The sequence below is a fragment of the Cryptomeria japonica genome, unplaced genomic scaffold, assembly GCF_030272615.1.
Source record: "Cryptomeria japonica unplaced genomic scaffold, Sugi_1.0 HiC_scaffold_12, whole genome shotgun sequence".
NCBI classification, from domain to species: Eukaryota; Viridiplantae; Streptophyta; class Pinopsida; order Cupressales; family Cupressaceae; genus Cryptomeria; species Cryptomeria japonica.
The window spans coordinates 1,703,076-1,729,554 of record NW_026728834.1 but is presented as its reverse complement, the minus strand read 5'-3'; the positions used below and the strand labels follow the sequence as shown (position 1 = coordinate 1,729,554).

The 26,479-nt window shown below is 33.1% G+C and overlaps 1 protein-coding gene across 1 annotated transcript; it reads left to right on the top strand.

Annotated features, from left to right (window-relative positions):
• Positions 1–1,182: 1,182 nt before the first annotated feature.
• LOC131860459 (BURP domain-containing protein 5-like) lies at positions 1,183–26,479 on the top strand. Its single transcript, XM_059214861.1, has 2 exons — positions 1,183–1,392; positions 25,517–26,479. The coding sequence occupies exons 1-2, from the start codon at positions 1,183–1,185 to the stop codon at positions 26,477–26,479; spliced, it is 1,173 nt and encodes a 390-aa protein (XP_059070844.1).

Below are 26,479 nucleotides of genomic sequence, written 5' to 3'. Positions count from 1 at the left end.
CTAGGTTTGAGTTTATTAGGATCAAATAGGTGAGTCATCAAGAAGACTACTGCACCTGCTTGGACAAGATTTTGGAACACAACCTCAAGGGGCTCAGCAAGAGGAGTAAAGTCTCTCGGAATCCTATTGTTAGATTGGGGTGGTTGCCCTTGAATTGAGACATTATTAAAAGATTTTTGGGATTGATTTTGATTGTTTTGATTGTTGAATTGGTGATTGATGGTAGTGGGTTTTGGAGGAGAGGCCACAGTCTGGACCCATTTTGCTTCACTCACACCATCATTGACTATGTTCTTGTTTTTGGACCAAAATTTTGGTTTGTTATTGTGATATGAGGAGAAATTTTGACTTTATTTTTGATAATGTTTTAGGGTACCTTCCTCTAACAAGACATGTTCAAGGGCTAAACCCTTGTCAGTCAACTTCTGGAAAAAAATTATACATTGAGATGTCAACGGTCTAGATAGTTCAGGTACTAGATTTTTTCTGAAATAACTCAATTTGATGTTGTTTTGGCATATCCCACTAGAATTTCCTAATAATGTGTCACCACCTTTGCAAGAAGTTAGCAAAAGTTTCTCTAGGCCTCTATTTCATGTTACAAAGGTCCATCATAGAAACATTGTTAACAATGTTATAAGCATAGTGGACCACAAACGTTTTTGCTAAGTTTGGGAAGGAGGTGATAGAACCTCAAGGCAAGGATGAGAACCATGAAAGAGCGTCTCCCGTGAGACTCTTAGGAAAGAGCCTAAGAAGATACAAGTCACTATAAGAGACTTCTTGGCATAAGATATTAAACTCACTGACATGGTTTCGAGGGTCCCCTTTGCCCTCGTACTTTGTGAATTTAGGCATTTTAAACCCTGATGGGTATGGTGCAACTGATATGGATGGGTCATAAAGATAGGGACAAAATTCCTGAAATGAGTAAGGTTTCCTCTTGTTATTCCCTTCCTTCATTTTTTGATGATGTTTGTCATGTCCTAGATTTCCTTGATGATATCTTGTTGTGGATTTTGAACATGATGGATTGTGCTCGCATCTAGTATTGGATGGGTTATGGAAGATGTTCTACCACCACTAATATATTGATATGATAAAGAATAGCGGACATGAGATGTGATGACTGATGTCACGAGGACTTAAGTGATAATCAGTTTTGACCCATTAATTGTTGTGATGGGGGGAAGTGAGGCCTGGATAAAATTAGCGACATTGTTGAGAGAAATGGAGGATTGTGAAATGGAGAAATATGGTTGGGTAGAAGAAGAGGGCATAGAAGCATGTTGGAGAATTTATGTTATCGGATTGGATATTGACATGGAAGCCAAGAAGGAAGAAGGTGGGATGGAGACTATGAGCACGGATGCCACGAGTGCTATTGATTGGGTTTGAATGGTAGATGGGGGTGCAATTGATTGGGGTTGAAGGATAGGTGTGACGATGTGGGTAGGAGCAAGACCTCCTTGTGTTTGTTGATCAAGAATGGATTTAACAAGATTGGGGGGAAGTCGAGTTCTATTTTCAATAAGAGTCTTTATAAGACCACTAGGATTCTATCGGATGTATTTCTCCATCATTTCTTGATTGTACTTTCAAAATGTTTGTACTTTTGGGGAGAGTTCATCTTGGTCAACCATGTCAGGGCCCCCTTCTTCTTATTGATCTTGGATGTCAGGCTACGCATTTTGGGCAGAACCTTATGTAGAGTCTTGATATAGGGCATTAATGTTCAGCATGTCATATTGTTGTTTGGCCATCTTTTTCTTTCAGGATTGAGTTGTGACCATACAAGAATAACCTTAGAAATATTGATTGGAAGAAAAATATTTGATGAAAGGACTTAGAAAACATCTTGGATTTTGGATTTGGTTTGGATTTGATGAAATTGGATTGATTGATTAATGGGGTCCTTAGATTAGGACACAAGTTTGATTAGGATTTCACCTTAGTCCTTGGATGAGGATTTTAGGTGGGGGATGTTGATGAAACCACAAGCAAGGTAACAACCAAGTTGGGTAATATTTGGCCCTTAGGATAATGATCGAAGCCTTTCTTCTACTAAGGATTGACTAATGATCCCAAGAAAAATAAAGACATAAGATAAGAGTCTTGATCGACCCAAAGGAGGTGGCAAAGATACTTGGGGAGAATTCTTTCCCAAGCATAAAGACTGGATGATTGATTGATTAAGGATGAGGTCTAAATAAAACTTCACAAGGCATAAAACCTTAGTGTGAGGTTAATTTGACGAATGATTGAGAATTGATTTGATTGAGGATTGATTGATTAAAGATGATTGATTGAAGATTGGTTGATGTGCTAAGTCCTTAGAAAATGTTGATGATGAAAGATCAAAGAGAAGTGATAGTGATGATTAGAATAAACTTGATAACTAGACTATTCTTGGTATAAACATGACTCAATAAGTGATTGGTTTGAATGGTAAGTTTTATGAGGGTATGCAAACACCCTGATTCTGGTGATTGTTGGTGTTGAAAGATAAGCTAGATCCTTAGTGTAAATCTCATACTCTTAGTTCATGACTAGCATCAAACTCATTTCTATGACCATGTATGTAATCATGATATTGGTGTAGAAAGGTCCTATGTTTAAGCAAGAGTTTGCGATTTGTATACCAAAAATTTCGGTGTCTAATGAGTTGTGCTTGTGTGAGCTTCTTTTTCTTGATTGGGTGGTGGATTGACTTCTTAGGATGTTTTTACAACTTCATCTTATTAAATATAAAGTGAGCGGAGTTTTGACGTAGTTGGAAGACTTGGATTTTGTTATGACTTGGACTTGATGAAGGTTGGTTCAATGTTTTTATATGACTAGGGTATGATTTGGGTATGAATTGAATAGGACATGGAAATGATTAGGGACTAAGATATAACTCAGATTATGATGATTAGGATGTTGACTTGGATAGACTAATTATACTCTTGGCAAGAAGACATAGCAAACACATTAGCCATTGATTCAAACAAATACATCAAGAACATCATGTTACCCTAGGAAGTTGGCTGAGGAGGAAAACCTTTTCTTGTTGACTCAGGTACACACCCAATAGCTAATCAGAATATGACCACTAAGTCTCACGCAATGGATTCTCAATATTGTATTAGCCAACTCCAAACACTAATGGGAGCACAAAATGGCAAGTCTCTTGGGGGAGTTACTATCCCCCTTGCAAAAAGATTATCCACCTTTTAAAGGTGAACTGGGTGGCTTCTAATCCTGAGGCTATTAGTAAGGATTTTTTGTTTGAAGACTACTCCTTGTAGTCACCCAAGTGTGATTAAGGCCTATAGCCTTACAAAGTACTGAGAAAAATGTAGTCATGTAAGCATGATCGAGGCCAAAAGGCCGTACAGAATGCACGATATGAGAGTGAACTCTAAAATAGCTCTATCCTCCAGAATTTTCATCCCAAGAGGCTTATTTATTGTAGTGAATTGGAATGCTTGGGTTTTAGTCATACTCACTTGGGTCATTCAACTCTCACCAATGCCTATGTGAATGTGTCAAACAAATTAGGAAGGTATGCACACAACAAACTTAAAAAGATTCTGGGGTCTATATTTCTGATTTTCTATATAGACAAGAGTATACTCTCCTACCTCTACACTTTCCCCAAACACAATCAAGCACTTGATCTTTTACCCCTAATTGAAAGTAAGTGCCTAGAAAAATGATTAAGAAAATACAACATTTGGTCAAATTTTCTTAGGCAACCTACAAAACAAACATGTTAGTAGCCTCAAAGTTGGATCAATGAAATCTTTGACGAGTGGAATCTTGGGCCGATGTCCTGTAGAAGATAGTTTAGTAGTCTCGGGTAATGCACTTTTTTTTTGGCTTTTGAAATGTTTTGATTTTTATGATTTTTTGATTTTTTGAATTTTTTTTTTTTTTCAATTTTATGTCTTTTTTAGGTTTTATGATTTCTTTTTGGATTTTTTGACTTAATATGAAAAAACACAATGAAATGATACAAAATAAAAAATGAAAACAAGATCACTTATTTCAAGTGTACTCAACTTCGACACTAGGATGCGAGAGGAGAGCATACATAAGTGGGTCTTGGGTTTAAACTACACTTGCTCTTTTTAATTCGAAATCCAAATGTGTAGAGTTCATTTTAATCCCATTTTGAAAATGTGATTAAAACACACCAAACTGATTATCTAAAAAAAACCATACTTTCAAAAGTGAACTCCTTATGACTTTTTGATAAATTTCAAAAAAAAAAATTCTCAAAAATTCTCAAAGGAAAGGTCAAATTTGGACGTGTTCAACTAATTTTTGAAGACAAATCTTGAAAAAATGGTTTAAACCATAGATTAGATCTCTGAATCATCTTTCCAACACTTTTAGAAAATAAAAAATCCGAGTTAATATGCAAAGGTTATGCCTTTTTTCATTTTTTACCCTATATTTTTGCTTGTTCCTAGAGCCTCATAATCAACTAAAAATTAGTTATTGTTAATGTTTTAATGCTGAAGTTTTTATGGCCAAACTCCATGTTGGCTGGGAGATTTTAATTGTTTTATTTTTTGGTTACCCATATACGCAAACAATTAAATCTCAAGTCTTATATGTCCTATGAAAAAATTATTTCTAGGTTATGCTGTACTAGGCCCATTTATTCTATAGTTAAAATTTCATAAGAAACAGAGCACTCAGTAAAAAGTTATGGAGGTTTTCCTATGGAAACCCAAAAGAACAATTGCCATTGAACTTGAACCTTGAACCTTTTCAAAAAGTTCAAAGTTCGGGTTCAAGTTCAAAGTTCAAATTCAACTGAAGCGGGTTTCATAATTTTTGTTCATTGAACTTGAACTTTGAACCTTTTTGGTTCAAGCCCATAGGTTCAAGCGCACAAGTAAAAAAGGTTCAAAGTTCAAATTTTGGGTTCATTGTAATTTTTGGTCTTTGAACTTGAACTTTGAACCTTCTTTTCTTCAAGGTTCAAAGGTTCAAGTGCGCAGGTTCAAGCGTGCAGGTTCAAGGTTCAAGGTTCAATTTTGGAGGTTCAAATTCAGAGTTCAAATTCATCAGATGCAGGTTCAGAGTGATTTCAGCGAGTTCAATAATCCAATAACATTGGCATGTCTAATGTTTATAATTTTCAATGTAATCTATAACCATGAATTTTCTGAGAGAGAAAAAATCAATCTCAGTGCGGGGGGCATAACTGTCAACTCAACTGCTGGATCGCGCTGTATTTTTAATATGTTTTAGAAAACCTAGTTTTCTAAATTCTCACTGGCGCGATCGGACAAATATTATCACGTTAAAAAGTTATTTATCTCTAAGTATGGGTCTATAAAAATTCTGAGATAAAAGATTTGAAGATTTTTTTTAAAAAAAGTTATTTGGAAGTGGATAAAAGATTAAAGAAAAGATTAATTAATAATATTTCTAGGAATTAGTTATTGATAACTGAAAGTCTCTTAAAAACAAGAGAGACTATATATATGGGGGAAAAAGAAAAGAAAGGGGCTAGAAAAACTATGATTTTTCGAGCAACAGACAATATCCATTTTGTTTTTCTCTGAATTGCTTTAAACTGGAATCGATGATTATCAATAAAATGTTATGGTGTGCAGTCTTTGAATTTGTGTGTTTAAAGATTAGCAATATTTCTTGAGAAATCTACTATGGGCATGATATCATTTTATGATCAATTATTTCTATGTTTTTTTTTGAATTCATGGTTACTATTAATTGTTAGCAGATTTATTGTGTATTGAGTTATGTTGATCCCCCTTGTCCTGTGAGGCATGAGAGAGTATTGATTAGACATCAATACTGCTGTGCATTTTCTATGCTCTAAATTTATAAAGTGAACGTGTGTTTGAATTAGAGTTAGTGAGCTCCTATTTAATCTTCAGAATATTATATTTGTTTCAGTTTGAAGGCATTGTTTTGTGTTGATGGATGAATGCTAAAGCCTTTCCATGCTTTCTGGTAAAAAGTGTCAACATTTAATTTTGTATTAAATTCATTGCAAATCATACGAAGAGCTTCCCTCTAATGCAGAGGTTGGATTTTAATTAATTCATCCAATTGTTGGTAATTTGTTTCCTTTCATAAAGGGGCATACAAGAGTTATAATTTTGTTCAAAGAAAACAAATAAATTTCAGGAAAGGGACAAATCTATTTACCAATAGATTTTTGGCAACTCTGTTGGGGACTCAGAATCAAAGATTAGTGCATTTGGTTTCCCTAGATTTTTAGATTTATCTCTGTGTGTGTAGGATTGGCGACTCTATTAAATCATCATGCAAAATCAAAAGGCTGCAAGATTGGGGAAAAGACCAAGTCCCACCAGCTTGTAAATTCTTGAGATGGATGATAAAGTGTTGCATGACTTTTGGGATCACTACAAAGAAATAATTTCTCATGTTGTAAAAACCAAACTAAGTATAACAGACGATCATGTATCTTCTCTTTTATGGAGAAGTCTTTTTGTTAGATTTCACAAGCTCAAAGAGCTAAAAGAAAAGACAAGGTTGTTGCAAGAATATAATAAAAGGTATCCCAATTGAAAGAAGAATTAAAATTTTATGATGATGAGGCTCCATTCATCTCAGTTTCATCTCTCTCCTACAACTACCTTGTCATGAATGAGCAAGAAGTTCAGCAAGAAACGGTTCAGTCTCATGCAAGTCAAACAATGGTAAGTGAGAATAATCAAGACAACATTAGAGAACCTACGAGATTGAATGAAAAAGGTTTTTTGAGGTCTTTCTATTACCTAGAAATAGAAACTTTTAGTTTTAATAGTATGGAAAGTTATCTTGTTCCAAAAAATACAAAGGATGAAAATTTTCAGATTTACATGCAACCAGAGTATGAAGCTTTCAATCTTATACATGAAGTTAATGAAAATGATTCTTTATGTTTAAAAGCTTGTGATGAGTCCTTCATAGAATCATTTCATTTTAACAGTAAAGCAATACAATGTCTTCCTAATGAAGATTGCTATATTTATGATTGAAAGATAAAAATTGACAGTATAAGGATAGAATATAAAGAGATGGTTAAAATGAGAGAAGTGGCCTCCATTTATAGATTTTCAAATTTTAAATGGAGGGTGGAGATCAAAAGATGATGAAGGGCTAGGATTGGTTTGAAGTAGTTGGCATCAATCAAGGATACCTTGAAGGAATAAAAAAGAATATAAAATTCCTTGGGGAAAAGGGGGGAAAGAAATTTGAAATTGCAAAATGAGGATGCATAGGGGGATTCAAATAAATTTGAATTTCTTTGAGAGGCTCAGTGTTGATGTGAAATGAGTGGGGAATTTAAAATTGAAGAATAATAATAAGGGGGGAAAAGAATTTGAAATTTAAAAATGAGGATGCATAGAGGGATTCAAATAAATTTGAATTTCTTTGAGAGGCTCAATGTTGATGTGACATGAGCAGGGAATTTAAAATAGAAGAATAATAATATGTGGGATTATGAAAGATTCTAGAAGAATTAATTAGGCTAAGTGGGATTAGGAAAAAGTGATTTGTAGGAATCACATGACTAGATTAATTAATTAAAATTAATTAACTGAGTGGGTTTAGAGGAAATAATTATTGGAGGGACTTTAGAAGAATAGGGAAATAATTAATTTATTTGATAAATTAATTATTGGACTATAGTGACAATATTAATTAAATTAAATTTATTCAATACTGAGAAATAATAAGGATTAACAAAATTAAATAAATTAATCATGTGAGAGAGAATTAAATTAATTAATGCAAATAATTAATTTAAGTGTCTACACAAATCAAACTCCCCTTAATCACTTTCATAACTCAAGCAACAGAAAATAACAATTTTCCTCAAACAGTTTGAATTCAAACAATAACATTACTAAATGCTGGAAAGAGATTAACAAACACAAAATATGGGTTTTGGAATGAAAACACCTAAAGACGTCTTCAAACTTCCTATCATTTCCATGTTTTTCCTAGTCAAACTATCATGCATTGCCCATGAAAAACTGTCATGCACACTTATTGCAACTTCCTTGGTTGAGAACAAAAACTTGAATTCCATGTGTGTGCCCTACTTCGATCTTAAAGGCTTTCAAAACAAAAATAAAGATTTTACAAAGCTAAGCTTTGAAACCATATAATATGCCTCTACAAAATGCCGATGATATGTCATGTCCTACTCACCAAGTATTTCAGTGGGAAATAATAAAACAAACCAATATGCCTGGTATGTCCTTGTCAGTGCGGTGAATAAACATTATAACATGTTTCAGGTAGTCACTTAGGTGGCTTAACCACTTAGCCATCACCTAGTGACTTAGTCACAACCATATATGCACAAGTTTTCAACGGCAAGCATAAAATGTCAATGCTTCAAATGTCAAGGAAATATCAACCATTTGACACTAATGCCAAAAATTCCTTAGGGGTTAACACATGCTCCAAGAGTTTAACACTAATCTATCTATATTGTCAACCAAAAATTTCTCTAACAAAACCACTCTAATAGACCGCCATGAACTTATAGAACAAATCCTTAAGTTTGGTATGATAAGCACAATATAAATTGAGAAAGAAATTATAGAAAAGATTTGAAAATCTTATCATATATCTATGAGAGTACTTGAAAATTTCTTAAAATATAGCTTCATTTAACTTTCATTGTTTCATAGTATGTAAAATAAAAGAAATAAACTTTGGATTGAATTTATCCATATTATAGTTTTCTTTATTGGCCAAGCTCACCCCGAGAAATTAAGAAATGAAGAGGTAAGGAAAACAAAAGAAAATAAAAAAATTATCAAATGGGTACCAAATAAGTTTAATACTTGGATGGTTTGGACACTAGAGTGATACTTGTCGCAATAATATCATGCCATATATATATGATAGCTGAATTAAGTCCATAAATATGAATATTAATAGAATTTGAGGGTGTCAATTTCTTGATTTCATTCTGTTAATTTTTTTTATATTTTTTATTATTTGCTATTATCTATCTTAATTCAATTATTTGAAATTATGACTAGATTGATGTAAATCAATGTTTAATTTGGGAGTGTTTTATTCTTTAAATAAATATTATACCCTACAAGAATTATTTAAATTATTTAAATTATTCGAGTTTTATCGAAAAAAAGTCATACATTTTAATCTTATATTTTGGAGCATTACATTTTGTAACATTTTAATCTAATATTTTGGGACATTAGACCTTTGAACTCAATGATGATAGTAGATTTACATTAACATTATCTAAAGTGAACCTATAGTACAAATTCACAAAGATCCCCATAGGATCTAGTATTATTATCAAGTTTTCTTAATTTTTCAAGACATCGCGTGATAAAAAGTGGAGATCTTATACTATCAAGAAGTAATCCCACAAGATTTAGTATCATGAATGAGTTTTTATGGAATGCTTTATACCATGCAAGATTTTGCTAAATATGTAACCATCCATGATTTAAGAGCTCCAATGAAAATATACAAGAGATCAAATGTGAGAGAATAAGAGTATCTATCACAAGACGCAAGTATACAATGATAATGAATTATAATGAAATAAAATTTCATTAAGAGCCAATGAGTTATATAGACCAAAATGAAACATAAGATTATCTAGTATTATGACATGTGTCGTAATCAGATTGTGACTTCAGACTTTAAGTGATAAGTATCTTATGTGTATCCTAAGTAAACTTACACAATTACTGTCAATAGAACCTAGGCGATGAGTTGATTACATAACACTCCATTCACACCAACATATTTAAAACTATTACTATTATTTTAGACTTAACTCCTAATATAATTTATATAAGATATTTCATTTAATTTGTATATTATCTAGTATATAATTTATAAATAAATATTCATACATCTAAATTCATTGATTTTAATATTTGATTAGAAGACTCAATAAGATTCCCTCATTAATTTAATTTCATATCTTAAATGTAGAATTTGAACTACAAATAGATACCTTTTCAAAAATATTAGGTATATTGAGAATCAGTTGTAGTTATTTCAAAAAATAGTGTTTCAGTTACATTAAGAGCCAATGTGTTATATAGACCAAAATGAAACATAATATTATCTAATATTATGACATGTGTCGTAATCAGATTATGACTTGAGACTTTAAGTGATAAGTATCTTGTGGGTATCCTAAGTAAACTTACACAATTAGTGTCAATAGAACCTAGGTGATGAGTTGATTAGATAACACTCCATTCACACCAACATATTAAAAAATAATGCTATTATTTTAGACTGAGCTTCTAATATAATTTATATAAGATATTTCATTTAATTTGTATATTATCTAGTATATAATTTATAAATAAATATCCATGCATCTAATTTCATTGATTTTAATATTTGATTAGAAGACTCAATAAGATTTCCTCATTAATTTAGTTTCATATCCTAAATGTAGAATTTGAATTACAAATAGATAGCTTTTCAAAAATATTAGTTATATTAAGAATCAGTTGTAGTTATTTCCAAAAATAGTGTTTCAGGGTCATTTAGTAAATAATTTATTAAATTAGTCGTCCTTCTCATCTCATTTGATTGAATTCATTAAAGTAATAATGTGTGTCTCTAGTATTATATTGTAGTTCTATATCAAGTTGGTCGATCCATATTGATTGTAAATATGATATTATAATGAGTAAACAATACAACTAGTCTTCCTCTGAGCCAAACTCTTCCTTGAAGATTGGTCACAAATTTAAGAGAGTCAAAGCATCCCTTGTGTCCACTTTTAATTCTGAATCACTTCCCTCCTACCATTCTATCCCGAATAAGTCCATTTTTGCACCCATTAGGAGTGATAGACCCCCTTCTCAAATGATCTAAATACAAATTTGTCTTTTCTTATCTTGGATAGAAAGAACCCAGATGATGTCTTGGCCATTACCCATGATTCAATTGTGGATAATTTTAGGATGTTTAAATGGGCTTTCCATGAGATCAAGGGCATCAATATCAAACTTCGGGCAGTCAATAGGAAACAAGAAAATCAAGGTGTAAAATAGTGGATGGTGGACTAGAGAAAATCAATTGTGGACTATGTGCAGAAAACGATGAGCACTGTAAGTGATATAAAGAGAGATTATGATAGAAAAATATCTTTTCTCAAAGATAAACTCAAGAAAGAATATGAAGGCAGACTGAGTCAGATGGAGAATAAATTTTAGAAAGTCAATGGGAACCTTATCTCTCTGGTTACATGTAGACACAAGGTGGTGAAGAGTTTTGTTGAAAGTGTAAATACCATGGTAGGGAAACTAGAAACTATCCATCAAGAAGCAGCTACCTTGGATGTGGATTCCATAGATAAAAAATAGGAGGAAATGGTTGGGCCATCCAAAAGAACCAAAGCCAACTTGAAGAAGAAATTTGCAAACCAAAAAATTTAGGAACTCAAGAAAATTGCTCTAAACATGACTCAACTGGAAACAAAGGTTGCGAAGGCCCTAAAAATTTTGTATTAGTTTCTTCCTCTTTGCTGTCTTTTTGCTAGGTTTTCACTTTTTGTTGACTTTGGGTTTCTATTTTAAAATGGGTATATCTTTATCCAGCTACTTGTTGTAGATCTTTGTTAAAGCGTTTTGAGTCCCTTCAAAACCTGTTTGTTCTGTAAGAAAAAATAATACAACTAGTCTTTTCTTTTTCATTTTAGCCATATGAATTATGGGAATTACAAAGAAAGTTTATCGAATTTTGCATTCAATATAAAACATTTTTTTTAAAATGCATGTATTAATATTAAATAATTTTATTTAAAAAATAAATAAATGATATATTTTAAAAATATATAAAATAACAGAAAACTATACAAAATAATCTTATGGAAGAAAATTATATTTTAAACATATAAAATTACACATCTTTTTAAAAGAATCAAGCTACTAAACTACACATATCTTTTTTAAAAATTAATAATTAAATAAATCTTAAATAAAATTAATAGAACACAAATATATCTTACTAATATACATTACTACATATCTAAAAAATATCAAAATGTTACACAGTAAAAATATGATGGAGAGATAGAAAATAATGTAATTTGAGATATTGACATTCACATGCATGTATGCTATGCATGCATCCATAGAAATATCTTTATAAAGTACATTAGTATGTGTGTTTTAAAAATATCAAATTCCCATGATTAAAATAAAATGAAGATAGAAAGAAAATAATGTGATAGTAGATATTGACCAAAAATATCAAAATATCCCACAATAAAAATAAGATAAAGACAAAAATAAAATAATGTAATTTGAAATATTAACATGCATGTGTTATGCCTACATCCATAGAAATATTTTAATAAACAATTATATGTCACTTATATCTTCCATTAGTCTCTACAAGGCAATGTTTTGTGGCTCAGAGCCACTTGAGATCCATATAACTATTCAACTACGCTTGCTATATATATTACTCTCATTGAACTTGAACTCTAACCCTAACCCTCATTGAACTTGAACCCTAACCCTAAGCCTAAAAGAATCCTAACCTAACCTAACCTCAATCCTAACTCTTATTGAACTTAAGAACTCATACCTTAATCTTAATTAAAAACTCAACCTAATCTCAAACTTGACCTTGCCCTATCCCTAACCCTAGTTCTAATATTGACCATAACCATAATTATAACTTGATATATAATCTTTATTCTAACATTAACCGCAATTCTAATGTTAACCCTAATTATAGCTATAACCCCAATTAAAACCCAACCCTAAACCTAATTTAATCTAAAATTGAATATTTCTCTTAATTAATTTGTAACCCTAATATAACCATTACCCTAACTTAATTCAATGTGGACACTAACTATAATGTAACCTTGACCCTAACCTTAAATCTACCTGAACACATTGCATTATCTACATTGAGTTGCAACAAAAAATTAAAGGATTTTTTTGTGAATTGAATACCCATATGGAGCTTTTAAATGGAAAATGACATAAATACACCAGGATAAATGTAAAATCTAGAGTTTAGAAAATTTGGTGTCCAAAAATAACTTGGAATGACTAAATGAAGAAATTGATAACTAGTCTTGGGAGAAAACTAAAGAAATGGCTGAAATATTCCAGAGATGGATGGTTATTACAAAGGGAATAAAAAAAATATGAATAAAGAGACTAAAAAACCCAGGTGGAAGTCTACATAAGTGACTAAACTAATACAAAACTAGGAGGTAATTATGAGTAACACCAAAGAGATGATTGATCTAGGAGGATTCCCATAATTGATCCAAATTGACAAAAATTGCTTATATTAATGCATGCATTATCCTATAGCATAGGTCTTTAGCTCATGAAAGTTATATCGAATAGTATGCTAGAGATGGAAATTTCAAGGATGTATATGAAACACTAATCCATGGTACACAAGTATAAGAATTCTAGATTACATGTTCATGACAAACTACTATATCATCTTGGTAAATTGTGTGGTCCAAGGGATGAAAGAGTACATGTAACTAGAGAAGCACATACTTCTCTTATTTCTGGTAATTTTGGTAAAAAAATAATAGGTTTGCCCATGCCACTTCTAGTACCTTCTCATTTATGGGAAAGCGTATTTATAGATCTTGTCAAGAGTATACCTATGTTTAAATAAGGGAATTTTAATAGATCGGTTGCACATTTGAAGCAAAAATAGAGACGTAGCACTCAAGGGGTGAACTTCATTAACAACTTGCAATGTATGGTCTATATTTTTTTATTGTTCTCTTTTTTCTTTTTTTTCTTTTTTTTTTTCAGCTTTAGTCTTTTAATTACTTACTGAATTTTATTAATTTAACAAAGTAGTTGACACATTGAATAATGGTATTTAAATTGTTTGGATTCAAATTAGGGTAAGAAGTAGTTATTTCCCACTAATTTGAGATCAATGATTGACTACTATAGGGTCTCTGTAAAGAGCACAACCCTCACCATACATTTTTTACAATAAGAAGTTTATTGGATTCCTTGCTAACCCCTCTACACAAGTTATGTGGAAAGAGGAGAAAACAAGAAAAAGTTGTATGAACTCATCTAATGAGAAGTGAGGGAAAAATAAGAAAAGGTTATATGGACTAATACTTCTAATTGGAAAGAGAAGAAAAGAAAAAAAATCATATGAATTCCTTGCTAACCTCTCTATACACATTGCAACCACAAACCCCATCAAAAAGAATATATCACATAATTTTGCTACTGTACTATAATTGTTTTTAAACATTATCCAGATTAAATTCAAACGATCAATAAAAATAAGATAAAATAATATGAAAATTACTATAAAACTATGATTATTTAAATAGAGTGTTGCCACAACCAGCCATTTACTATAAAACTGTTTGATGATTATTTAAATATCACATAAGAAATCTATATTCCCAATGACTATGGACACGTACGCCCTGACATTATATCGTCCTTTTATGACTCTCACGTTTACTTCTGTATCTCTAAATCACTACAACATGTTGTCGGTGGGACTGACTGTCTTTCACAAGATGGTCATGGGGATTAGAAATAAGTCCGAGTATTAAATATTTTAATTTTTAATTAATTTTTGTCTTCATATAAATGTAATAACCTTTCAATATTGGATTGTCTTTTCGACTTCCGATGAGGACAAAAATGTGGTGGTTGTTCAGCTTCTTTGAAAGCTTCTAAATAAGCCTAATTCGAATCCAATTGCAAGGAGTTGGAGAGTTATAGAGTTACAGAGTTATAGGCATACGCTCCTTCACAAGATTGCTTAAATTGTAGAGGCTCGGGCATACAACTCTCTTTTACAGAGTTTGCCCAAATTGGATAGATTCTAGGCATACAACTCTCTTTTATAGAGTTTGCCCAAATGGGATGGATTCAAGGGCACACAACTCTCTTTCACAGAGTTTGCCAAAAATTGTATGATTCTTATATATTTTCAATGAAATGAAATTTTATATGATTTGTTGTGTTTACAATACCACAAATTCTGCTTTGGGTATTGTCCTTTGAATTGACAAAATAATTCAAATCACGGAAAAAACAGAAAAAAGAATTCACGTAATTTATGATTAATCTGATAACTTTACTTTGATAGCGTTGCTTTTCAGTTTTGCAAGTGTGAGACAATAATGTTACTGAATTCTAGCCCGTGATTATCAATAAGGTGGCTCCCGCTTCATCAGCTGATATGGACGTTGATATTTTTAAAGTTGCCTAAAGTTGGTCGACACTATAAACCAATGTAGCATACGATCTGATCTGATATCTTCCAGATATGCCACCTCATGTCTATTTATAATTTCAAAAAATATACAACTAATAACTATTCAAAATAACATTATGGAAAAAATTAAATATTTTCTATCTTAAAGTTATAAATTATTTTTTCCATCTTAAAGTTATAAAATTATATATATCTTTTCAAAAGAGTCGTGCTGCTAAAACTATAAATATATTTTTTTTAATAAATAAAGCTCAAATAAAAGTAAGAGTGCATAGAAATATCTTAGTAAAACTAGATAATATCAAAATGTCCCACAATACAAATAGGATGAAATGATTTGAAATATGGGCATGCATATGCATGTATGGTATGCCTGCATCCACAATGGCGGCTTCCCTCGTCTTAAGCTCAGTATTTATATGGACAAAGTCCTCTCTCACTTGGTATCACAGCTGACTGAGATCCAGGCCACTGCTCAAGTGCGCTCGCTATATATAAATAAAGAATTTGCAGCATCAATCAAAATTTTTGCATAGGCATCAATGATTAATGCATCTACCTCATAGCCCGTTTCCTCTATCCAAATCTTTCAGGGCTTGATTGCCTCCATGAGAGTCACATCCTTCTTCATGATGAAACAAATGTCGGTAGATTATTTCTCTACTATTTTCTTAGGTATTCCTATTCTAGACCTCATAGATTTCTAAAAAGCCTTGAAGTAACCCCATACCTTATCAACTCTAAGACTTCCCAATGCAACAATTGATTGCTTTATTTTTCTTCCTATCAAGATGTCAAAAACCCATTACTTCCTTCCAGAAATGGGAGTATCATTCAAAAAGTATAACTTTAAGTAGACTAACAAATTTCCATACTAGAACGTGCCCTTCTTCTCACCTTTAATCTTCCCTAAATTGATCAATAACTCCTCAAGCATCCAGTCACAAAGATCTAACTTGATATTTTCTCTCATCAGCTTATAAGCAGCCAAAATGCATGAACTGGAAACTGAATTCAGTCGATTAGACTGAGTTACCTTGTAGTCTACAACCATATTGCCAAATTTGATGTCAATGTCGGTGATGGTGCTCACCTTCATCGATCTCTTGCTTGATGTGGCACCGATGATCTTCCTTACGAATTGATTTGATACTTTCTTATCCGGATGTTTCCCTATTGATGGCAAACTCGTAATTGCTCGGATGGCTTCCTTAGTAATTTTCTAGGGTCTGTCCAGCCATATAAATTCCCCATGTACTCTAATTATTACATATCTGACAATCTTATCCTCGAACTCTGGCATATCCAGAATATCTGTGAACCCTAGATCTTTGATGTGTTTATATGCTAGTTTGATTTTACCAAATTCTCCCATGAGTTCATTCATATACATCCCCTTGATCTTAGAAGTTCCTAAGTCTTCTATATGATAATGAATGTAGGCCCTAACATCTTCCACATATAGCACTCCTTCCATGACGTGAGAAAATGCTCCAACTGAATCTTCCTTGTTAGCCACATGTGGAAAGAATTTGAAAATTGGCCTGAGGAGGTCCTTAAATTCTCCTATAGTTGGATTTGCAATGAAAACAAGAGCAGAAGATGATCCCAATTCCATGATTCAAGAAAAATACCTTTTGTTCACTCTCAGTGAAAACCTCCAACAAATCCTTCCAGATGTCGATGTGATCGCTCAAGAATAAATCTAATCACCTCTGAATAGCTTCTGATTGCACTAAGTTGCTCTGAATTGCTCTAAAATTGCTTTGAATGCTAGGTGGTTGATAATAAAGTGTAATCGGCATTTTATACATCGAGAAAACCCTAATCTTCCATTAACATAAATGACTACTGGTGAAAGATACCGGATCTCACTCTAAACATATCAATGTTGGATAATCCTCTCCAATATCTAGAACATCTTCCATGAAATTTGCATACCCCTAAAGCATTTGCCTTAGTTACTGGATGAGCTCACTGTCGGTGCAGCAATAGCTTCTTCTATCAAATAGGTAACTGAGACAATCCCATCTGATGATTGCTCTTCTATCTTTCTAACCCATCTTTGAGTGTGATCTTGCCGGATTTCACTAACCTTCTCTTTTCCTTTATCATTTGATCCTACATTTCTAACCGATGGATTTTTGCTTCTATAAAACTTAGCAATATGTCCAATTTCATTGCATGCATAGCATGTAACCTTGTTCTTTTGAATTACCTTGCTAAAACCGGTGAAATTTGAACTGCACTTATTAGCCATATGTCCAAATTTTCCACAAGCATAGAATTTTACATTCATTCTGGAATCTTTTATCTTATGACCAATTTTATTTCATTTAGAACATTTATAGGGAGCAGAATCAGGGTTCTAATTTGCTCTGTTTCTACATTGCCTAGCCATGTGACCAAATCTATTGCAAACAAAAAATCTACCAGTGAATTTATAAGTATTGAACTTCCTTATCAGTGCCTTATGGTTTTGATCTTCATTAGTAGTACCGTAATTCTATCCTTGCTCAAATCCAAGTCCAGTGGAATCTCCAATCCGCCTCTATCTCTTCGATAACTCATCAAGCTATGCTGAGCTGATCTTGAATTTTTCTTTCTACTCAGTTGTAGTAGTTAAATAATCTCTTAGTATTGACATTTGTCTTTCAATTTCTTGCTCATTGCTATGGGATTGTACCAAATCAGACCTCAACATCTCATTTTGATGAGTCAACCTACCACACTCTTCAAATTTGTTCTTTAGGGATACAACAAGATCTTCTTCATTTTTCTTTCTATCCTCAGTCTCCTTAGACATCCTTATAGTCATAGCTTGCATTTAATTCTTCATAACCATGTTCTCCTGACTCAATTTCTGACATTGTTCCTTAAGTGCATTTTCATCATCTTGATTTTGCAAAAGTTCCTTTCTCCTAGCTTGAACAGATGATAGTCTCTCTTGTAGGACAAGAATAAATTCTTTAGCATAATTAAACTCATCTTGTTGCTTTAAGTTCTTCAATCTTTCAGCATCATAATCTTCAAGTGCCATCTTAAGCTACTTCTCCAAATCCATATCCAATGGTTCTGGTTTCAGGATCTTTATCAAGTTGTCAAACTTCCTTTGACGCACAAGGCTCTGATACCAATTGTTGGAAACCAATAACATTGAGAGGGTTGGGTGAATTAGTGTTATACCAGAATATAAGATTTTAGCCTTAACAAAAAATTCATTCACCAATTGGTATATCGATATAAACAAAATTGAAAAAAGCAATGCAACCATTAAGAGAAATACATAAATGAGAAACATAACACACATTATTATACATGGGAAACCTCAAAGAGGAAAAACCATGGTGGGGTTTGTGACCCACAATATCAGTTCATTGGCCATATGAAGAGATATTAAAATATATGATGGGCCTGCACTTGCAAGAAGGCTTACAACCTAGACCACACTGCTCATCACAATAGGAGCCTCACTGACTACATAACAATCCAGACAACAATCTAGAGAAATATGAACTGCTTAATATAGCATCTCCTATGCAAGAATACAATTATGTTTTAAGATCAATCTATTCCAGTTAAAACCCTAAACCTCAGTACCAGAATAACCCTTACAATGAGTTCCTCGCATACACAGTCTCTATGATATATTTCACATTACATTATATCCATGTATCACTTCCACATATCTATCCTTATTCAAAATGATCTAATCAATCTCCCCTATATACCCTATACAAATTTATGCCTTATGTCGGCTTACAAGGATATATACAATATCATATTAACATGTTGGCCATATAACATAAATGAATAAGCATTAAAACAAGTTGCTGATGCCGGATCCAAGATGTGTCGGCCTCTAATACCGATGACCTTTACCATACCATGTCGATCTGCATTGCTGGTGACCAAAGAAATCTTTTATCCTGTCGGTGTCGGTGCTAGTGCCGGTGTAGAGTCTATAAAGTGCTTGCCGGTACACCATATGAAGTCGGAACCCAAAATAATGTTTCCATCAATGACAACATAGTGAAACCTAACCAATAGTGTCAATTTCCAACAACCCTAACCTTAAATCTACCTAAACACATTGCATTATCTACATTGAGTTGCAACAAAAAACAGAGGGATTTTTTTGTGCCTTGAATACCTATATGGAGCTTTTTAAATGGAAAATGACATAAATACACTAGGATAAATTAAAAATCTAGAGTTTAGGAAATTTGGTGTCCAAAAATAGCTTGGAATGACTAAATGAAGAAATTGATAACTGGTCTTGGCAGAAAAATAAATAAATGGCTGAAATATTCCAGAGATGGATGGTTATTACAAAGGGAATAAAAAAGTATCAATAAAGAGACTAAAAAACCCTGCTGGAAGTCTACATATGTGACTTAACTAATACGAAACTAGGAGGTAATTATGAGTAACACCAAAGAGATGATTGATCTAGGAGGATTCCCTTAATTGATCCAAATTGATGATTTATAACATCGACAAAAAGTCCTTATATTAATCCATGTATTATCCTATAGCATAGTTCTTTAGCTCATGAAAGTTATATCGAATAGTATGCTAGAGATGGAAATTTCAAGGATGTATATGAAACACCAATCCATGGTACACAAGTATAAGAATTCTAGATTACACATTCATGACAAACTGCTATATGATCTTGGTAAATTGTGTGGTCCAAGGGATGAAAGAGTACATGTAACTAGAGAAGCACATACTTCTCTTATTTCTGGTCATTTTGGTGCACGTAAAGCAGTAGCTTAGTTGCAACATTATTGTTATTTTCCTCAAATGAATGAAACTATGTAAAAATATGTAAATGGGTGTGTCATTTGTGCTACAAGTGAACTCGGTAACAAAATAATAGGTTTACCCATGCCACTTCCAATACCTTCTCATTTATGGGAAAGTGTATTTATAGATTTTGTCAAGAGTATACCTATGTTTAAACAAGGGAATTTTAATAGATCGGTTGCACATTTGAAGCAAAAATAGAGACATAGCACTCAAGGGGTGAACTTCAATTAACAACTTGCAATGTATGGTCTATATTTTTTTATTGTTATCTTTTTTCTTTTTTCTTTTCTTTCTTTTTTTCAGTTTTAGTCTTTTAATTACTTATTGAATTTTATTAATTTAACAAAGTAGTTGACACATTGAATAATGGTATTTAAATTGTTTGGATTCAAATTAGGGTAATGAAGTAGTTATTTCCCACTAATTTTGGACCAATGATTGACTACTATAGGGTCTCAGTAAAGAGCACAACCCTCACCATACAATTTTTACAATAAGAATTTTATTGGATTTCTTGCTAACCCCTCTACACAAGTAATGTGGAAAGAGGAGAAAACAAGAAAAAGTTATATGAACTAATACTTCTAATTGGAAAGAGAAAATAAAAAAAATCATATGAATTCCTTGCTAACGTCTCTATACACATTGCAACCACAAACCCCATCAAAAATAATATCTCACATAATTTTGCTGTTGTACTATAATTGTTTTTAAACATTATCCAGATTAAATTCAAAAGATCAATAAAAACAAGAGCTGTGATATACAGCTAGAGTCCCTGCCTTATGCTAAATCTGGTGAGGGAAAGGTAGAGATTGTGGGCACTAGGAGAAAATGAAATATGGGAAATGAAGAAATATCAGTACTATGCTGTAAAATCATAGTCGAATTGAGATTGCTCAAACTGTCTCATGATTTAGAGCTTAACATCTTGATTATTCAACTCTGTATTTTTTGTGCTTAGGTGGATTAAGATTGATGGGTTAAACTGAAGGCATCAAAATAAGAAAAACCGTATGAATATGAGAAGAAAAGATTTTTAATTCTCTTGAAATAGCGTGTAGGTGAACATGGACTGAAATTTATCTTTATAGTCTTTGAGGCATAAATAAATAAATAAGCATAGCACAAAATGCTATTGACTTTAGTTGCAGTGATGTGTCACAGAAAGCTACAGACATGTATTAGTGGACAACAAAAGAAATCATATCCAAATATAAGTTGTCATGAGAACCGTCAAAGGTTAAGAACAATTTTCTAGTATAAAGTTACTTTGAGCATGTAAAAAATGTATAAAAATAAATAATACTACATATGAAAAGGTAACAACTTTTCTCACTTTACTGCTTGCAGGAATCTTTCTTTAAAAAAATACATATATAATATGATTTTAAAAACAATTTACAACTGATATTTGGTACAAAACTGATAACTGGTTGTGGTGTTCTAAGAACTAGTTTTCAAAACTAGTATAAAGTGGCAGTTTGGAAAGTGTAGTGTGTAATACCATGCGGGTTCTGAATGCAACTGAATAGTGCAAAAGATTTGGATTTACAAAAACTAAGCATAATATCAAAAGTTTGTTGTGAAAGACAATTAACTAGTTATTTACAAAACAAAAATAATCTAATTTGGGATACATGGTCTAACAACTATGTAATATCTTATCTTTTATTTGGAAAAGAACATTGAAATTATGCTAATGCTCTTGATTGAATGAAATCATTCAATTGGTGAAAATCCTAGCAAAAGGTAAAAGATAAATAAGAAAATGTTTCTTATCTAAACCAATTAACTTGGCAAAGAAAGCAACATGACATGAAATGAACTAGAGTACACTACAAGATGAGCTATCTGAAGCCTAAGTTGTCTTCAAGCATCTTTAAATGTTGAAGAGTTTCACATTAATATTAAACTATCTTTGAGAGAGCAAACCATTGTGTATTGTTATTGTTTTCAAACAACTTTAAATGTTGAAGAGCTTCACATTAATATTGAACTATCTTTGAGGGAGAAAACTATTGTGTACTGTTATTGATACCTCAGAAGTGTCACATCACCTATCAAATTAGCATGGAAAGCTACATCTCTCTAACTTATCAACACTGGTAGAAGCAAAGATATGACCTTAAGGTAATTTCAAAAGACATAGAGAAATTTACTATTATTCAGATATCACTTTAAAAACTGTATCTATTTCTTTATTAAAATTAAAAGAATTACACTACACTTGTTCAACAATCTCTCTCTCTTACAGAATACAAGAACTCTAGGATTTACAAATGAATAAACTCCATCTCAGTGAATTATTACCTAGGCTAGATGAAAAAAAAACAAAGCCTAATATTTTGGTCATATATGTTTGAAGAACAAATCAAAAGAAACAACTTTAAGAAATAGTTACTTACCTTGAGCAGTAAGCATGTGAAATTTGTAAGACTGTGTTGTGCAAAGGATACCCTGCCAGACAAAAACACATTTATATTGTCAATTCATATCACAATATTATCCTTTACAAAGAAGAAAAGCTAAGTTTGGGAATCCATTTTTCTCTATTGGGTGTTTCTTACCTAACCCACTTGTCTAATAATAAAGAAAAAAAAAAAACACAACTTCAAGGAAAGTGAACCCCAGTTTCCCTATATTCTGCTAAAATTTATATGCCCCCGAATCCATTCAAAAAGCGTTGCATAATAAAACTATTAAAATACTGAATATCCCTATCAAACTCCATGAATGGTAAAGCTAGATGTATGCTCACTCAAGTTTTAGCCAACTGGAAAAAGGAAAAAGGAAAAAGAGGAAGGTTCAGGAATCCACTTTACTCCATTGTGATTTTTTTATCATACCCACTTGCAAAATAATTACACAACTTCAATCTCAATGAGCCCTAGTGTCCTTGTATTCTGCTTAAATTTATAAATTTATAATCCTATGATTCCGTTCAACAAGGATAGCTATTATCACTATCAAATTCACACGGGTTTCATTTAAAGAATACTTCATTCAATATTCGATACAAGACCTCAAATTCAATTAGAAATGCAAAATGTCAGTACAAAATGAATTTGAAAAATAAACACGGAATGCATAGGATAGGCCTAGTGCACCAGTAGGCAATGTAAGAAGGCTACAGGCCATGCTGATACTGTAATACTATTATGCAAACGGAAAAAATGGAGCATGCCCAGGTTTTGTAACTGCCATGAAATGCAATGGTTGTAATATACACACAAATTTTGTCTTGAGTTATTTGTTGCAACTGCACAAACAACCTTGAAGGTGAAACCCCTACCAGTTGCAGGGAAATAAGAATGGAATTGGTATTATGCAGATTTCTATCTACATTTGCAAAAAAGAGTCCCGAGCTTTAACCTATAAGTGCACACCAATGGAAGGGTCAAATTGAATAGGATTATAGAATTTTCCCTACAAATATTTGATAGGCGAATGGCTGACTTGGTGGGAGGATGGTTTGCCCCTCGAAATTGTTTGTTGGGATCAAAGAGTAGTTAATGGGTAACGAGACCAGCCTGTAGTGGTGTGCAGACTAAAAAAATTCCTCTTAATCGCGGCTTTCAAAATTCATAAAGATCCCTAATGCAAGTGGACAACAAAAATGTCCAATCTGATATTGATTTGCTGGATAAAAAAATTCATATGCATTATAGAAACACCTCAAATTCCTGCCATTGTTGTGGCGAATTTTGTGGACAACGGAATATAAAAAAAAAAACATTTCCGCTCTTCTGCTTCGTTTCAAGCGAGAAATCTATGATTTTGTAAGGAGAATTTTTCTCAACACAAGAACGACATTGAGGACAAAGTGTCTGTGCAGAAGGATATCAGTAGCCTTAGCCTATGCATTGGCCATAGAGCCAAAAGTCTTGAAAATGAAAATGAAGCTAAATGAAAATTCTTCAAATTAAGTCACAGTAAACAAAGCTCCTGCAAAAAAGTCTGGATACTGTTCTCTAAAACCCCTGTCAGTGAACAAATAAATGAATGAAAGTCTCAGGCAATAATCAGCGATTTTGGAAAATACCCACATTAGTAATAACAATGAAGTTGAGCAATAAAAAAAATAGGGGTTTTAATTAAAAAACAAATAATGAAAATTTTTACTAACAAAAACAGAGAAACAATGGTAGCGTTCTGCAACTAAGAATTGCTGACAAATCATACCTGTATTTATGCAGTCTTCTTAGGAAACTTTTCGCAAACAAAATGGTCTGCTTCCTTAAATCTTTTCAACTTCTGATGAGGACAAAAATGTGGTGGTTGTTCAGCTTCTTTGAAAGCTTATAAATAAGCCCAATTCGAATCCAATTGCAAGGAGTTGGAGAGTTATAGAGTTACAGAGTTATAGGCATACGCTCCTTCACAAGATTGCCTAAATTGTACAGGCTCGGGCATACAACTCTCTTTTACAGAGTTTGCCCAAATTGGATAGATTCTAGGCATACAACTCTCTTTTATAGAGTTTGCCCAAATGGGATGGATTCAAGGGCACACAACTCTCTTTCACAGAATTTGCCAAAAATTGTATGGTTCTTATATATTTTCAATGAAATGAAATTTTATATGATTTGTTATGTGTTTACAATACCACAAATTCTGCTTTGGGTATTGTCCTTTGAATTGACAAAATAATTCAGATCACCGAAAAAACAGAAAAAAGAATTCACGTAATTTGTGATTAATCTGATAACTTTACTTTGATAGCGTTGCTTTTCAATTTTGCAAGTGAGAGAAAATAATGTTACTGAATTCTAGCCCGTGATTATCAATAAGGTGGCTCCCGCTTCATCAGCTGATATGGACGTTGATATTTTTAAAGTTGCCTAAAGTTGGTCGACACTGTAAACCAATGTAGCATACGATCTGATCTGATATCTTCCACATATGCCACCTCATGTCTATTTATAATTTGAAAAAATATACAACTAATAACTATTCAAAATAACATTATGGAAAAAATAAAATATTTTCTATCTTAAAGTTATAAAAATATATATATCTTTTCAAAAGAGTCGTGCTGCTAAAACTATAAATATATTTTTTTTAATAAATAAAGCTCAAATAAAAGTAAGAGTGCATAGAAATATCTTAGTAAAACTAGATAATATCAAAATGTCCCACAATACAAATAGGATGAAATGATTTGAGATATGGGCATGCATATGCATGTATGGTATGCCTGCATCCACAATGGCGGCTTCCCTCGTCTTAAGCTCAGTATTTATATGGACAAAGTCCTCTCTCACTTGGTATGTCTGAATCATTGAACTTGGTGTCTTTCACAAGATGGGAATTCTAACTAGTTTCATTCTTCTTATTGTATGCTTTCTCAAGAAAGTTCATATAGTTTGTAATTAATTTGACTCGAATCTAAACAATTTTTCTTTGCTAGCTTGCTTATGAGTTTTTTGTTGTTTGGAATTGACAGTCAGTAGCAGCTATCCGAGCGGCGCATTTGCAGGGTGAAAGGGTCTCTTGGACTCCGAGTATGGCGTACTGGCACGAGAAGCTGCCCACAACACCCATGCCAGAAGCTCTGAAGGAACTCATCTCAACCAACGATGAGAAAGTGGAGGTGAACGTGGGCAAGGGAGGAGTGAAGGTGAACGTGGGGATGCCTCCGAGAAAAGTTGGGACGCAAAAACAGGCAAAAGGAGTTGGGAGGTGCGTCGCGGGCATCAATTACGCTGCAATTACGCAAATGCCAAGGGACATATCGCTGTGCATGCTTCTGCTGGAGAAAGATTTGGTAGGCGGAACCAAAGTGCCTCTCACCTTTCTGCACGAAAGCATTCCCAATTCTCATCAGAAGTATTTTCTTCCACGCGCCGTTGCAGACGAAATCCCTTTCTCCTCCGACAAGCTTTCCGTAGCGTTGAAGGAGCTCAACATAGCGCCAGATTCCATCACGGCCCTGGCTATGAAGGAGACTTTACAAGATTGTGAAAGTCCTGCTATGAAGGGCGAAACCAAATTCTGCCCAACATCGTTGGAGGCCATGATTGATTTCACCACGTCGAAGCTGGGAAGCAATCGCTTGACTGTGCTGGCGACGAATTTTTCAAAGACGTCAAAATCTGTAAGGCAGGAGTATACCATTACGGGAGTGAAATACGAGAGCAAAGAAGACAAGGCAGTGTATTACTGCCACAGTTCACAATATCCATATGCGGTGTATCTCTGCCACGATCTGCAAGGTACGAGGACCGCAAGAGTTTGGGTGAAGGGCGAAGATGGCAGCACGGTGGAGGCGGCAGCCATCTGTCACACGAAAACCAGTTCCTGGAATCCTGACAACATGGTATTCCAGGTGTTGAACGTGAAGCCTGGTGCCGCTTCTATCTGTCATCTCGCTCGCCAAGGGGACGTTTTGTGGCTCACCGCTGACTGA